This window comes from Alnus glutinosa, chromosome 3 (assembly GCF_958979055.1).
Source record: "Alnus glutinosa chromosome 3, dhAlnGlut1.1, whole genome shotgun sequence".
Classification (NCBI taxonomy): domain Eukaryota; kingdom Viridiplantae; phylum Streptophyta; class Magnoliopsida; order Fagales; family Betulaceae; genus Alnus; species Alnus glutinosa.
The window spans coordinates 8,390,835-8,408,466 of record NC_084888.1 but is presented as its reverse complement, the minus strand read 5'-3'; the positions used below and the strand labels follow the sequence as shown (position 1 = coordinate 8,408,466).

Genomic DNA, 17,632 nt, shown 5'->3' with positions numbered 1-17,632 from the left:
TAGAAGAAAGTCACAAAACATAAATACATACCCAATAGTTCAAATACAAGAAAACCTAATCCACATGGTCCTTGAAAAATTATTTTACATAGCAATAACAAAAACACATTTCTAGGAAACCAGGCCATTACTTAAATCTCAGACTGTAGCACCTGCAACAACACGAGGGAAGAAATATATTTATATATATATATATCAACAAAACTCACGACCAAATAGGCAAAACTTATTGCAATTATATGATAAAATGCATCGCTAGAAACACATAAAATGGTTTCGTTTCTACGAGGCCCTCAAGCAATGATACATATATAGCAGGCTCCTTATATAAAAGCTACAACCACCATTCTATTATTATGAGCATATATATGATTAGGAATGATTCCAATGTGATTAAATTGACACCTTCTTGGTTGGATTTATCTTCAGAGTATTGTGCATAGTGTTATTTCCCATTGCAGAAGGGACCCGTTACCAGTAGATGCCTATAGCAGTAGGGAAAATGACAGTAAGGATGGCTTCTTCTTTTTTGTCTACCCACCTTGACCTTCTCATGCGTTTAGAGTACGTACAACTAGAACAGGTTAATAAAGCTTCAATAGTACAAGAAGAAAGGCTTGAGTTTTAGGATCAAAAGGCCATAGAAGGTGAAATTACAAGGGGAATTCTTTTCTCTCAGTTTTTGGGCTTTCACTATTCATATAATTGACACGTACGCGGTGAAAAGGTTTTCCCACCCAACATGCAGGACCAAATGAAACGGCCACACATACAGGTGTACACATTTTGCTCAATCTAGCTGTCCACAATTAATATGCAAGGCTAATTCTAGATATCTAACTTTAATTTTTTCACTATTCTATTTTGCTGATGTTAATTCTTTGATTAGTCTTTGTTAAAAAGAGTAATGGTATATACTCAACTTCTATTTCACTGGATTGATATGACAATAACTATCAATCTTTATTAAAAAAATAATAATAATAATAATATAAAAAAATGGGATAATTAAAGATATTATGTATATATATATATATATATAATCCAATTGATTCTTCTTCCAAGATATAGTGATAATTGTGAGATAAAAGTATAGTTTCTACTTGAAAAAAGCGGGAATGTTTTTTTTTTTTTTTCTTCCTCGTTTCTATTTAGAACGTGAAGAACGAAATAAGTCAAATTTTACTTTTTTTTTCCCCGAAAGGTTACGGGATGTCGCCGTGATAGTATATATTTTACATCAGCGTCCCAATCAGTGGGTTTCAAGCTATTGAAAAGATCGATTAGGCTCTAGGCATCCATTAGTAATCTACCACTTTTAGCTAACACTTTAACATCTATTTGCTCTCAACCATGTCACCTTTTTGAATTGAAGAAATTATGAATGTAATCTAGTGGAAAAAAAAAAAAGAAATTGTTAAATTGAAGAATACCTTGAGTTGAAAGCAGAGTAGCCGAGTCAGAGGCCCCATGTTCGCCATTGGTGATAAGTCCTACTGCACCAGGCTTCTGGCCATCTGATTTCTGCATCTTCACATCAAACTCTGGATGGATCTTCCTTTTCAACATTCTTTTCACCAGCTATGGCATTACAAATGGGTTAACCAATTCATCAAAACTTAATTAGCATATTCTATTATATATAGAGGCCTCTCAGATTAATACACTACTACGTACCTTATGACTAGCTACCTCATTAAAACAAACAAGTAGCAATTATTTAGTACTAAATTCACACAGAAAATCATTGACCAGGAAAGATGATCATGACTATAGGGAAGGAGAAAAGAAAACAATATTACTCACTCGTTGCAGATTTTTGATCGGACGTGAATCCTCTTTAACACGAGGAATAAACTTCTTGGCAAATGAGAGGCCATTCTTGGTTCGAAGAACTGGTGTTTTACCCGAATCTGGGAGGGATTTGTCAGGATCAAGTTTTCCTTTCACATCTGCATCAGCCAAGAAAAGATCAGCCAGAGTTATTCTTTCTCCTTTCTTTTTCTTTCGCTCGCCTTCCTCGTCCAACTGAACGCTGGGTTCCGCAGACCCCATGAATGGAGTTAGAGATACACCATCAACAGTCATGATGACATCAGGTCTAGGGACATTGTCATGATGATCAGGATTTGATTCAAAATCCTCAAAATTGTGTCCATATGTTGTGAACATCAATGGGTCCAGTTCTTCATGTTCGACATTGTCGTTGCTGCCATCACCACCGTCCACCGAGTCTTGTTCTACCTCAGCCTCTTCATCCTCTTCCTCACTTTGCAAAATCAAATATTCCTTCTGTTGGTTGAAGGGTTTTAGAGGATCCAGCCCGAACGTTCCAATTGTTAGAATGCCATCCCCCCAACCATCAAGCACATCAACAAGGGCAACTTGTTTGAGTAACGCCTGCTTGTCAATGCCATTTGTAGTCGATTCAGTTGTTTTCACATTCCCAGCTAACCCATCTGCGCAGAAAAAGGAAAATGTCAACAAATCTGACAAGAATAAATTCATAAAGACCAAAAGTTACGAAAATCAAACCCTTGAGGACGGTATGATGAAACCTCCTGTGTACCCAGTTGAAGATCTGTCACAAAGAAAGTAAAATACAAAAGTTAAGTGGATTCATAAGAACATGTGAGTGATAGATATAGTCTAGCAAAGAAAATAGTTGCTTCTAATTTACCTTCATTTTTCTTTTTCTTTTTTTTCCTCTGCAAGTCGTCGAGTGAGTCTGTGGTACAAAGGAAATTTCAAATTAAGGAAAGGATTATGGGGGAGAACCAAAAGGAGGCCAACTGGATGGGAGAATCAGATGAAGACACGTGTCCAGGGGGAAAGTGGGGCCTAAGATTTAGCCATGTTTGTGTTGCTCATGGCATGTTTGACGAGCCACCATGTTGGGTCTCTCTGGAATGATCGATGTGCCGAAATTCTCGAAAATGACATGATTAATTTGTTGCCCCGACCAGTGGAATTCATGTTTTACATATAAACTAACCTCTGTCTACCTTGTTTCTTTTTTTGTTTCTTTTTTTTTTTGTTTCTTTTTTTTTTCTTTTTTTTTCTTTTTTCACTTTTCATCCTCATTTTTCCGCTTTATATTAGCCTTTGAACTGTTAAAAAGTTTTCAAAAATAATGTAGTAATTATGTTTGACTATGTTTTTGAATTATAGAAGACATTTAAAGAGTTTTAAGAAGAGGAGAGTCCACGTAAAATAGAGAGAGAATAATAATGTCTTTCACATCACACTATTGCTTTAAAGTAATACTTGTATGTATGCTTTGGTACGATGCAAAGCAACGTCGTGAGAGTGAGTTGTAGGGTGCTTTTGTCGCGGTAAGATCATGATTATTAATTTTTGGACAAATATGATCATATGATTTCTTGATTTGACCTAGATCGTAGAATAATTCTAATACTTAGATTTACTTGACCCTTAGCAAAATCCATTGTAAAATTTTAAGTTTGATCTTATAGTTGAAATTAAGTAATTGTTACTAACAATTTTGATTTAACGATTATAATTAAACAAAATTTAATTTAACAGTCAAGATTAAGTGTCTGTTAATATTGAATGGTCAGATTTTACTGACGGTTGAATTAGCCGTTATTATCTATTAATTTTGAAAATGCATGTTTGTTAATGAACATGTATTAAAATTGTTAAATTGACATTATATGTAACTCATTTTAGTCCAGTTTTAAACACACGAAAATTTTCTCTTTCTTCTATCTCTCTCAAAATCCTTATGTACTTTTGAAATTCGTGTTTCTCTCCTTGATAGAATAGAAATTATGTGGGTAATATGGTTTGATTTCGTTTTATGCAAAATGCAATCAAACTTCAGTGGTTTTATGCTTCTTAAGAAAAGTGACTTTGTAATGAATCCTATGAGCACTTATTTTTTCCATTTTATATTTTTGTACTAACATCTCATATTCCTTGTCTATCATTAAGATTTAGGGTTAAATATATTTTTGTTTCATGTGATTTAAAATTTTTATTCTTGGCCCCCTCAATTTTGTTTTTTTTTCATAGATGGTACATGTGTTATGGGAAAAAACGAAGATAGTACCTTCGTCCATTTTTCCGTCCAAAACTGACGGATTTCCACAGCGATACATGGCAATATTAAAATTACGACATATGACTGCCATTTTTTTTTTTAGAGGCTTTTTTTAAAAATATATGTAGGAGTGGCTGAGCCACCATGCACTTTGGGCCACATGGGGTGGCTAGCCACCCCCCAATGCCAATTTTAGGGGTGGCCAATGGCAAAATAAATAAATAAATGTTTTGGCTCTTGGGAGTGGCCGAACCACTCTTAACCCAAATGGGGGTGGATTCAACCACCCCCAAAACTAGCCTTGTTAGCCACCCCCTTGTCCAAAATGGGGGTGGCCGGCCACCCCCATGTGGCCCAAAGGGGTGGCTCACATTTTTTTAAAATAATAATAAAATAAAAAAGGCTCAAAATAATATATATATATATATATATATATATATATATATGGCAACCACGTGTCATAATTTTAATGGTGTCATGTGTCGTTGACGTGAAAATCTGTCAGTTTTAGACAGAAAAATGGACGGAGGTATTATCTCCATCTTTTCCCATAACACAAATACCACCTATAAATAAATAAAAATTAAGGAGGCAAAAAATAAAGGTTATAAACCACAGGAAGGGTGTAAGGTATTTAACCCTAAGATTTATCTCTATATTTTTTCATACTTTTTCCCCTCTAATTGTTTCTTGTTCCTGGATTATTATCAATTAGATAATCTATATCTATAAGCAACTGAATACAATGAAGCTGGGAAGAAAGTTATAATTGATCATAACATAAATAAATGAAATAAGAAGAGCCAATATTCTCCTATTCTCATTTACTTAATTAGTAAAAGAAAAGAAAAATAAAATAATATCAGATCGAATAAAGTGAGATTAGAGAAATGAGCATTAGACATGTCTTCACTACGTACAAAAAAAAATCCAAAGGTTTATGTCACTTGAATAGTGTTGTTATTTTTTATTTTTGTTTAAAAATTGACACTATCCATTTTACTTCGTTTAAATAGTGTCCATTGGAAAAGGACAGTAATCATAGGGTTTGGATTCTATATTAGCATTGTTTACTATTCCAACGATGCTAATTAAAAGCGCTTGAGCTCAAATGACAGTATTCATTTAGTGTCGTTTGAACAATAAATGACAGTACTATTTATCTTCTAAAATCTCTATAACACACTGGTTCCTTATTGTGAAAATGAGTACCCTTCATAGAGAGTGGGTAGTTTATAAGAGATATTCATGAATCATGAGTGTTAAGTTACACATTGTCTACTTACTATATGAAATTGTGTTTTATAAATGATTCTAGAAAAACTCCAAATCAACTAATCATTTTAGAGTGATAGCATAAATATGACTAACGCTTTTTTTTCTAGGTTGTTTCAAATGGTATCAGAACGACCTAATAATGCCAAGCCATATGGTACTAGAGCACCACATGGCGTGGCGTAGATAAGAATGTAAGGGATTTAAAAGGGGAATTTGTAACACTCTAGTCTCATATGAGGAATATGAGTAGCTCACATAGAGAGTGTATATTTTATAAAAGATATATATGGATGTTAAATCCCACATTACTTACTTACTTACTAGGTAAAACTATGCTTTATAAGTGATTATTGAGAAGCTCCAATTTGACTAATCCTTTTGGATGATAGTGCAGATATGACAAGAACTTTTCTCCAAGTCGTTACAATCTCAATGTAAAATAAATACATAAATAGATAAATAAATAACTATGTGAAGCATTATTTCCTTAACCTCTTCATCGCTCAAATTTTTATGCTAAATTATCTATGATACATGAACCCCAAATGGCCACCAGTGTCGTTTGTACAAAATGACACTAAATGTTAAAATTCTTTTTATATATTTGGCTTCTTCTACCTTTTGTCTTTCAAACTCAATTTTTTTCTCCCCTGAAGAGTAGCTTTTGTACTGCTCCTTCACACCGTACCGGTAAGCTCTTGAATTTATAGCATTTCTCTCTCTACTTTCTCTAACTCTAACTCTTTTCTCTTGGCTTTTTCTTTTCTTTTTATATGTTTGTCAAAGGAGTCTCCTGCACTCCAGCGCAGGACTCTCCTACTCTCCATGAAAAAAAAAAGAAAAAGAAAAGAGAAAGAACCTGAACTTCTTAATTTTATTTATTTATTTTTTTTTAATTATAGTTTAGTGTCGTTTGAGCTCAAACGGCGTCAATTAGCATCATTTGAACAGTAAACAACACTATTCTGAATTCTCGACCTTGAGTTTAATTAGCATCGTTTATGAAACGATATTATTCAAATGACACTAATTGAATAATGCCATTTTTTGGGCCATAATCGACACTAAACTACCCCCTCTCTCCTTTTTTGTAGTGCGGCAATCGAAAGTCTTTGCTATAGTTGTATTTGTTGCTACATGTGCATCTCATAACTCCATAATTGATGTCAGGGCTGCAATTGAGTTAAGAAATAGATGTTCACACTTGGTTCATATAATTTTGTTTTAAATATAAGCCGAACTCAAGCTTTATCACTAAATTTAGTAAATTAGATTTTACTATATCTTATAACCTAATATACAATGTTAAATAATCTAACCTCGAGCCTCTATAAGTATGTTTTCTAGTATATATATATACATTCATTACACGCATATATACACATATCTATATCAAGAACTACAATCTTCAAGCTTTTATCTATTACAATATGCAGGATTCTCTTTTATCTTTTAAAATTTTTAAGATATTCTAACTAGAAAGTTGAAAAAATAACAATAATAAGCCACAATTTATGTTCAACCTCGGTTCCTTTATTAGCATGAGTCGAATTAAAATGAGTTAAGCTCAAGCTTGATTTGTTCATGAACAGCTCAGTTCATTTACCGTTTTAACTATGTCTAATAAGCTTCTCAAACTCTTTGAATTTGATGTTGCAACCAATGGAGGAGCCAAGGGGTGAGAGTAGTAATTATAGACGCCAAATTAATGTCTTTTATGTCCTTCTAATAATGATGTAACTTTTAAAATCATCATTAGACTTTTGAGTGATCATTATTGAATTTTGATCAAATTGTAATTTTAAAAAGCACATGATTATTAGAGGGATAAAAAAAAAAAAAATGAGTATGACGTCTAGAATTACTCGTGCAAGAGGGGCAAATGAACCGGACCCCCCTAAAAAAAATTTAATTGGTGTGAAGTTTACAAAATTTCTTTTCCTTCACGAGGGATACACTACTATTTAGTTCATTTGATGGTCTTCCTATGGCCTCGAACAAATTCAAAAGCACAAATAAGTCCATCGATCAGTCCAAAGATCACGTTGATATCTCTACTAAAGTGGTTTTCTGTGATTCTGTCGCTTCTTCATTTCATTGTTTAGGAAAGCTTAGTCATTAATTATTACCCACATTAATCGTATCGCCTTTCATCTATGAGCAGGTAAAAAGCATGTTTCGTTTGGGTGTTTATTTTTGAAATCAGAATTCAATTCTAATTTGGTGTATGAATTTTAAGATTTGACTTTGTGAGATAAAATTATAAAAGGTTGAATAAAAAATTATTTGTATAGAAAATATTGAATAAAATATGATTTTTTTTAAAAAAAAAAACAAAAACAAAATCATATTTGTTTTTGAAATCATGGTTGCCCAACGATAGGAACCCCCAATTTAAAGAAACTAAAAATATATGGTAAAAATATAAATTATTAAACCAAAAACAACAGTCAATCATGTGCCAATTTCCAACTTAATTTGTCACCTAGCCCAAAATTGATCATCATGACCAAAATCTTTAGTGTTTTTCCGGTACTAATAATAATAATAATAATAATAATAACCATTATGTTACTAAAAAACCAAGGCAGATATTCCTTGCCAAAAGGGAAAATATAACCAATGAGGCCTATATAATGCCCACTATATATTGAAGTTGCTTGCAGTTTGGACAAAAAACAAAAACAAAAAACTTGCTTGCAGTTAACATATTCTAAGCCAAAGGCAACAATTCATAATTAAAAGTAGGACACCAAATTGTTGGAAACAACATCAAATATCCAAATAATAGATCGAATTTCACATTTGAAAAATGAGGAAGCCATAGGTAATTTCATTTCTTTCTTCTTCTTCTTTTTTTTTTTTTTATGGAAGTAATTAAGTAATTTCATTTCAAACCAGCAGAACAACTGATAAGATTTTTCAATTGCGTCCATAATGAACGTTATTTTTCTAATGTGACACTACCATCACTTTAAATGCTTCAGTCCAACTACTACTAATTATTTAATCAAATTCGAACAAAAGATCCTTCACAATGTAAGAGCATCCAAACATAAAAACAACAAAATCAATTTAAGCAGAAAAGACAATAAAAAGAAAGAAACAAATTTTAAAAATCAAAAAATAATTAATGAGAACCATAGTTAGTCTAATACAAGACACTCATTTCCTTGGAACCAAAAGGATAAGATAACACATTAAAAAACAAAACATTTCACATAATTAATTTCTCAAAGAGGGTAATTAAGCATTGAAAACAAGAAAAATGGTATATGCCCCCCGTGAACCAAAATCTTAGAATACTTCTGCAAAGTTTGAAGTTTAACAATAGGGCAACTTTGGGGAGCATTCAGTACTCCTAGGCTTTGAAAACTTGAAGTGGTTGCAATTATGGAGATTGTAGAAAATTCTACTTTGATATAGCGAAAGATGAAAAGGAGAGAATTAAAGAACATTTTCGTCCTCAGTCCTAAAAACCTTAAACCCACAAATTTAGAGAAGAAACAACTAAGTCAAATCCTACTTTATTGAAAAACTAAGCAAGAAAGGCTCTACCGAAATAACATATATATATACTTATATCCAAACCCTAAAATTATGAATTGACCCCTAAGATTAATATTGTGAAACATAAAATAAAATCCAGCCCGACAAAGGTCCCCAAATAATTAACAAAACAAAAAAGCACACATTCGAATGTTCATTGAATGCATGCAAAACTCTAGCTATGGACGACAAGCTCTGTCTCCAAACACTCAATGAGCAAGTCTCAAGTGAAAATCTCTGGTTGACCATTGTTCGAACGCGTATTCATGAACGGCTATTGATCGCTGACGTACAGAAGAGTTCTTCGTGTCCTGGCCTTTTGAGAAGAGTTGACTGACTTTTCCAAGGTCACGTCTTTTTCAGAGCTTTTGCTTTACTTTTGCTATCAACTCTTTGTGCAACGGACGTCGCTCGATCATGTATGTTCGATCTGTTGATGATTAATCGGGTCATTTATTTGACCTCTTTCGGCTTGTTTATGAGCTTTTGTTAGGGTTTGTCTACTCTCTGTGTTTTTCTTCCGTTTTAATTTCCTCATTTTTCCTCTAGCTCCCATATTGAATAATAAAAAAAAAAATGATGCCCCCAAAATGGAGGTAACTAAATCTAGTTTGCACAGTAAACTTCACATATGGTTATACTATAATTTTTCCAGAATCAGAACACTGTTCGCCTGCATCATTCAGTGCCGCCACGTACGCCACTGCACCTCCATTAAAATTAATTGAGAAGGTAAAAAACAATATAAATTTTTTGTAATTTTTTCTACTGTTCAAATTTAATTTAATTTTATTCTTTCTTTATTTTTATTTTTTAAAAAAAAATTAATAGTTTTCATTTCTTAATCAAGAAAATAGAGCTAATTGCTCTAACTATATCTTTCATCCAAACTTGATGTTTAACGGCAACCTAAATTAAACTATGTGCCATTGTGTAATGTATTCGCAAACTCTTCTAATATGTATAACTTGCCCATTCGAAAAATGACTATATAAGGTCATAATTCAATTCGAATATCATCTACAAGTTGTCCAAACCTATTATATATTATATTCATATATGTCGGCATTCCAAACTACTTCTATAGTTCATGTAATAAAAACATATTTAACGCAAGACTACGTACGTACAATTATAGCGCTAGAAAAGGAGCAAAAGAGAAATATGGCAAACAGACATTCTTTTCAATAATGCTCTCTCATAGAAATAAGCTTATTGCACAACAATTCGATTGACTTGCTTAATCTGATCAAAAAGATTGTGACCCATACTCTTATTATTTGGGCATGATTATATGGAAGAACCCTGACCTCTCTTTTTTCCTCCAACTTTTGCTTTATCATAACTGGCCAGCTCCTAGCTATCTCTGAGAGTTGCAAAACAATCACGACCAGAAATCTAAAAGAGCTTTTACACAGACCCACCCATCAAAAAGATGTATCATATCTGCTATCAAATGCACATGCAAAGTTTTACACAGCACCCAGACGGGAGACCCACTTAAAGTTTGATAACTTTTAGGCCAAATACGACGGGACTATGGGAGTGTTTCCAATTGGCTTATTTTTGCTTTGAGAATTTGTTATGGACATTGCTTTCCTCCAGGCTCCAGGTCCCCTCCACCAACAATTATTATTGTTGTTGTCGTTGTTATTATTATTATCCTTGCTGTTATTATCATTAAAGGCAGAGCTGGTTTTCTGTGCATCCGCTTGTAATTAAATTGCTTCCAATATTTTCAATCTGTCTTGGGGTGCCTCATTCATGATCAGATTATCATAACAAGAAACATCTCTACCAAAATCCACATTAATTAATTATTTCTTACCAAACTGGAATTTCTATAAGTAACTATCATTTGCATATCAAACAATTAAGTGATTGGGGTACTCCTGGATCCCAATAGATCATTCAAGATTTAGCTTCAATTCGGAACGACTATGATCAAACATAATAGTTTTTGGTGCTCGAATTAGAATTGTTGAATTCCAAATCATGGGTTTAATCTCAAGTTATGCTGGTGAAGGATTTCAAGAATTTTCTGGTCCAAAATATCTATATACGGTGCCAAAGAATGTGAGATATGTAACCAGATAGATGTTGAATGCTAGGGGTGTAAACCCGGAGCCGGTTCCCGGTTATTGGGTAATAACCGGGAACCGGCTCCAGGGTCCCTGATTATTGAATTTCAATAACCGGCTCCGGAACCGGATATTCTAGTTATCCAGACCAAGTAGTATTAAAAAAAAAAAAAAATTACTTTTTGGGCCTATTTTAAGTATTGGGCCTACTTTTTTGGACTTCATTTAAGCTTTTTTGAACTTTATTAAAACGATTTAGCCCAACTTTTAAGGTATTGGGCCTAATTCAATCAATAAATTTCAATTACTGTAACAAAGAAATCCTGGTTTCTCATTTGTGACATCCTGTAGATTCATTTCAGCCCATCATCATTCAACCACATAAATGCAGTAGCAAATTAAATCCAAATTTCAATTACTGTAACAAAGAATTCCTAGTTTCTCATTTGTGCCATCCTGTTTGGCCGTAAGCTAGGACACATACATTATGCCCATCAACTACAGATTTGAGGATTGGTTCAATGGTTCCACCTCAACAAAAATATTCTTTGCAAAAATTTCTAGCACCAGATCAAAACAAACCAAGATTTATAATATTAAATCTTGTTTATTTGTGCTTTTGTGTATGTGATGCTAGAAAGATATCTATTTTATGTACTCAAGCACCAGATCAAAATAGAAAGTAGTCAAAGTATGAGATTTAAAGAGATCTAAAAACAAACATATATAAAAGAAAGTATTCAAAGTATCAAAACATATCTAAAAATGAACCAGATTTAAAGAACAAAAATTAACAAGATCTATAGAGATTTAAAACCATCAAACTGATAAAGCCATTAAAGAACAAAAATTAACAAGAACAACATACATAACCGTCTGCTAGATTGCTTCTTTTGCTTCTCTATTAAATAACATTCTTATGTTTTTGATTACTTAATGGCCTTTGGTTTCTTAAACCAATGTCTTTTGGTTTCCTAAATTGAAGTCTTAACTTAGATGATGTTATTGGTGTTTATTATAATAAAGAGGGAGAAGAAAATGCTTTGGACGTTTGTTTTTTGTATGCCTATATATATGATTTGTAAGGTGTTTTGATATATGAGAAAGTGAAGAAGAATTCCTCCACTCTTTCCTAAGTCATATTTTGTCTTTTAGTAATAAAAAAGACAGAGTGAAAGAGAAACATACATGTGACTAGTTAGTAAACTAGTTTGTCTTTCAAATTGGTATCAAAGCCAATTCCCATTTTTCGTCCCTTCTGGAAATGGAATCCAATAGTGTCTAGCAACAAAGCCCTAGATTATCAAAAGATAACTATTGGTCGTTGCTTATCCAAATGAGAGCCCTATTTGGGTTTTCAAGATCAGTGGGAACTCATAACCAACGGATTTATGGAACCCACTGAAAAGGAAGAAGCTGAATACACAGCAAATGAGAAGAAGGCTTTTAAGGAGCAGATGAAGAAGGATAAAAATGCCTTGTTTCTACTCAATCAAGGGTTGGATGAGTCTACCTTCGAGAAAGTTGTTGAAGCAACGACAAGTAAACAAGCATGAGAGATTTTAGCTTCCATCTTCAAAGGAGACGAACAGGTGAGACAGGTCCCTCCAAACATTACAAGGCGAGTTCGAGGCTCTTCACATGAAGGATGGAGAATCGATGTCTGATTATTTTTCATGATTGTTGGTAATTGTGAATAGTTTGAAAAGAAACCATGACAAGCTCGATGACATTCAAGTCATTGAAAAGGTACTTCAATCCCTTTCCTCTAAATTTGAGCATGTATTTGTAGATATCGAAGAGTACTCTAAGGACTTGGAGAAACTTAAAAATAGGAGTTGTTGGGTTCACTACAAATACATGAGCAAAGGATGCAGAAGAATCCTAATTTTGTTGTATTGGAACACGCACTAGAGTCAAAATTGACTATAAATTATCAAAGAAAATCCAACTCCAATCGTGGCCTTGGTAAAAGCCAGGGACGTGGTACTTACTAAAGACCTAGCCAAAGTCAACAGGTGAATCAAAGCTTCAGAGGTCGAGAATGAGAAGGCAACCAAGGAAGAGAAAGATCCACACATAGACGTGGAAACACCAAGAATATCCAATGCTGCAACTGCAAGAAGTTTGGATATTATGCCTCAGATTGTTGGCACAAAGACGATGAACAAGTCAATGTTGCATAAGCAACAAATGATGTTTGTGGTGAGTCTACCTTACTTCTCGCTCATGATGATTCAGATTTACAATATGAGGCTTTGTACCTCTATTCTGGCGCAAGCAATCATATGTGTCGGAGGAAAGATCTATTCGTAGAACTCATAAAAGGAGTTCACGAAAATGTGAATTTGGGATACTCCTCCAAACTCCCATTTGAATACAAAGGGAAAATAAAAATCTATCAAAAGAATGGTGAGAAAGAGTATATTTCTAATGTTTATTATGTGCCTAACATGAAAAGCAACATTCTCAGCTTTGGGCAGCTACTCAAGAAAGGGTATAACATACATATGAAGGACTACTCTCTTACTTTGAGAGATACGTGTAGAAGGATTGTGGCTAATGTTCTAATGACCAATAATCACATGTTCCCATTATATCTTAATATAAAGACCGAGAAGTGCTTTTATGGATTCAAGGAAAATGCGTCATGGAAACGGTTTAAAACTACTATCTTCATATGGCATGATGCATGGAATACTAGTGATCAAGCCATCGAACAACATTTGTGAAGGATGTATAATTAGCAAGCAGGCACGACTTCCTTTTCCCAGCGACAAATCTTGGAGAGCATCGATCGTCACCATTGCAGCTGCTTCATACTGACATATGTGGACCAATAAAGCCCATGTTCTTAGAAGGTAATAGATACTTTATTACATTTATTGATGACTTTAGCAAAAAACTTTGGATTTATTTTCTTAAAGAAAAGTCAGCTGCCTTTATTGTATTCAAGAACTTTAAAGCTCTTGTTGAAAATCAAAGTGGTCACAAGCTTGTAACTCTCCGCTCTGACCGAGGTAGCAGGGACGGAGGGAGGGGGGCTGGCAGGGGCCATGCCCCCCCCCCCCCCCCCCCCCCCAATTTCCTAAAAAAAAATTATTATTAGATGGAAAAAAAAAATTCTAAAAAATTAAAAAATATAAGGTAAAAATAAAAATTTAGTTTATTTGGCCCCTACCAAAAAAATTTACTGGCCATTGGCCCCTGCCCATAAGAACTTCTAACTCCGTCCCTGCGAGGTAGTGAATACACCTCAAAAGAATTTGATAAGTATTGCATGGAACAAGGAATAAAGCATCAGTTTACTGCAGCTTACCCACCACAAAAAAAAAAAAAAAAAAAAAAAAAAAAAAAAAGGATTGCCGAAAGAAAGAATCGTACCATTCTTAATATGACCAAAACCATGCTCAATGAGAAAAGACTGCCAAAACAATTATGGACAGAAGCTGTGGCATGCTCAACATATCTACTCAATCGATGTCCTATCAAAAGTGTCAAGAATATGACACCTCAAGAGGCGTGGAGCGGTTACAAGCCAAGTGTTGCCCACATAAGAATCTTTAGGTGTGTTGCATATTTTCAAGTTTCTGAATTCAAGAGGAAGAAGTTTGATGATCGTGGTGAGAAATGTATCTTCCTCGGATATAGCAAAGAGTCAAAGGCATACAAGCTCTACAACCCACTAGCAAAAAAAAGTAGTGATCAGTAGAGACGTTATCTTTGATGAAGAAAGTGTGTGGAGCTAGAGCAATGAAGACAAGGCCAAAGAACAACAAGTGTTGGAGGAGCCCTATTTGCTCTCAACAGAAGCTCCACCAAGTACCCCACCATCTTCTCAGCCTACAACACCATCCTCAGCACATAGGGACTCTACACCTTCTATGGGAGATAGCAACAGCAGATCCTCCACAAATCAAAGTGCAATTAATATGAGAAGTCTCAAGAAAATCTATGAGCAAACAAAAGATGGAGAAACTAATCTTTTTTGCCTATATGTTGATCATGAGCCTCTCACATTCCAAGCCGTAGAAGAAGATTGTTGGCAATCAGCAATGGAAGAGGAGATACACCAGCATCAATTACCGAAGATATTCCATCAAAGTGAATGAAAGACTTAATTTCGAATAGAAGATAAATGCGTGAGGTTCAAGTTGACAAATCAGCTCATCAATTTCCTTGTGGTTTACAATCAAATTTTCTCCTAACTTCCATATTATGTTCTCATCTTCTTTATTATTATTTCTCACACAACTGCTTTTTGCTTCTTATATTTTTGTTGTTTTCGTAGGACCTTATGTCTAACACCCTCATGTTTATACTTAGGAAATTTTGACCAAGGTCTTGAGCCTAAACTTAGGAACCAATGTCATTAGGCCTAGTAAGCTTAATAAAGACTGGATTAAACCCTCTAAAGGAGATATGGAAAATACTTGATTTCATAAATTAAAAATTAATTATAACATATGCTATATAGAACAATATGAAATAAAACCTTATGATTTTAATGTAATTACATGACCTCTTTTAATTATGTACATTAACTAACTCCAATCATGTTTAATTATAAATGACCCTTATTAATTAAGTTGTTTTGGAATCATAAACCACTCCATGCATACGACCACTTAAGTAAAAAGAAAAGTAAGCTTTACATGGGATGGACTAGTTAATAGAAGCAATTTTTCTTCATTTGGAAGAGCATGACTCATTTTTGACTTCCCCAAATGAAGCTTGTTCCTTGCCTCCAATTCCCTCATTTCACATGTCCACCCCTCTCATTTCACTCCATCTACTCTTTCTTTTTTCCTCACATCTCAACTCCTCCAAGAACTCATCCCACTCCTTTACTAGCTAGAGAAGCCTTTGAGTTCTAGTGTGAATTTCGCCTTAACTTTGTAAATAACACATCCTCTCCTCTTTCAAGCTACCATTTATGTTATGTTTTAACTTGTATGTTATATTTTATTTGGATATTTAAAACCATGTAATATCATGCTTCATCCTAGATGAGAGATTTTACTTATGTTGTATTAATCTTTGTTTAAACTATGAAAATGAGACTACTATTTTATTAGGTAATTTAATCCATATATTGTTAAATTTCTTTTTATACCATGAAAACACATGTTAAGAAAACCTCATAAAAGTATGTGTTGTAACCAAACCTATGTACCTTATGCATTATTTTCTTAAATCACATTTACCTTAACTAATTAAATGACCAAGAGTTTTGTAAATAACCAAGTGTATGAACATATGAACACCACCTTGCTCTAAAGAAGATTTCATAATGACCCTTCAATAATATTCTTCATGGAAATGACCTAGAATTCATACCAAAAGTCCATAGTTGTGAAATGATGTGAAAAATGGTTTTAAAAATGAGTAGTGAGTTTGGATTTTAGATTAGGTCATAATCTTTTATAACCAAAAAGTTTTATAGCATGGTTCTTTTGAGTTATAAAATATTTCTAAACATTAACATTTAAAGTGATGTTAAAACTATTTTAAGAAAATATGTTATTTCTCATGTAAGACATCAAGAAAGGCTATGATTTAAATCTGAAAATTTTATTTCCATGGCATGTTTGAGTGGGTGTTTGATCCAAAATTTATTAAGTGGATAACTTTATGTGTGTTTTGGGCCAATGGGCCAAGTAGGCTAAGTGAAGAGCACTAGTTTAGACCCAATTAGTGAGTTATGGGCCTTAGTGCTTAACCTAGTTAGAATGATGTCCAAATAGGCCATTATTGACCCAAGCCCCCATAAAAACAATTTGGAGATTCTTTTAAAAAAATAATATTAATTAATTAATTAATTAATAACAAAATAATAATAATAATTTAAAATAATAATGATAATAATCTCTTTTAATAAGGGGAAGGGTGGGGAAGGTTGGGGAAGGTTGTATAAGAGACGACGGACTTTTAATTAAAGTCTTTGAGTAGCTAGCTCTGTGCCAACCTAGATGAACTTTATTATTCAAGATTCTCGCCTACCTTTACCGCAGTAGCAAGGTAAGTGGTATTCTTTACTCCTTCCAAATGCATTTCAATTCTAAAGATTTTCAATTTCGTACTATACATGTTATGATAGATTATTTTGAAAGTTTGATTACCCTGCAAAGTAATGCTTTATTATTATCTTAAATATTTTAATGACATGTACTTATTAGTTATTATGACATTTATCATAATTTGTTAGTACTTTATATATGTTCTTCTTCTTTTTTTTCATGTCATCATATGATTTAAAAATCTCATTACATTAAAATGATTTATAACTAGATTATCACTCAAAAGTGGGTATAAATGCTTAGTATCAAAAGGATGATTTCAAATAAGGGAAGCTTCTATTTTAGTCATTTTTCTCAAATGAAGAAAAATTCCATTTATGGAAAGTTTCTAAATAAGAAAAGTTTTCATTTTAGGAAACTTTCCCAGTAAGGAAAGTGTTACGGAAAGAAGTGGTACCCTTTTCACATGCTAATTTATATGATTACTGAAAGTTTAAAGAAGTAAAGAATAATCATGTGTAAGGTAGAACCAAATTATGTAAATGACTATTTTAAGACACTTGGCCGGCCTAAGGAAAAGTAGTACGGTACCGGGCTAGAATGGAGTGCGCCACACTGAAGTTACGGTTACATGAAGG

General features: G+C 33.5%; 1 protein-coding gene across 1 annotated transcript; it reads right to left on the bottom strand.

Annotated features, from left to right (window-relative positions):
* Window positions 1-2,778, bottom strand: LOC133864625 (protein TILLER ANGLE CONTROL 1). Its single transcript, XM_062301013.1, has 5 exons — window positions 2,681-2,778; window positions 2,536-2,581; window positions 1,807-2,459; window positions 1,434-1,581; window positions 1-152 (listed from the first exon to the last, which is right to left on the bottom strand). The coding sequence occupies exons 1-5, from the start codon at window positions 2,684-2,686 to the stop codon at window positions 139-141; spliced, it is 867 nt and encodes a 288-aa protein (XP_062156997.1). The 5' UTR covers window positions 2,687-2,778; the 3' UTR covers window positions 1-138.
* Window positions 2,779-17,632: the final 14,854 nt, after the last annotated feature.

Bases quoted from the DNA above. Each gene is read 5' to 3' on its own strand.
- LOC133864625 (XM_062301013.1), bottom strand. The intron at 2,460-2,535 runs GTTTGATTTTCG...TTTTCTGCGCAG, and splicing joins TCATCATACCGTCCTCAAGG to ATGGGTTAGCTGGGAATGTG. The intron at 1,582-1,806 runs GTGAGTAATATT...GTAATGCCATAG, and splicing joins CGATCAAAAATCTGCAACGA to CTGGTGAAAAGAATGTTGAA.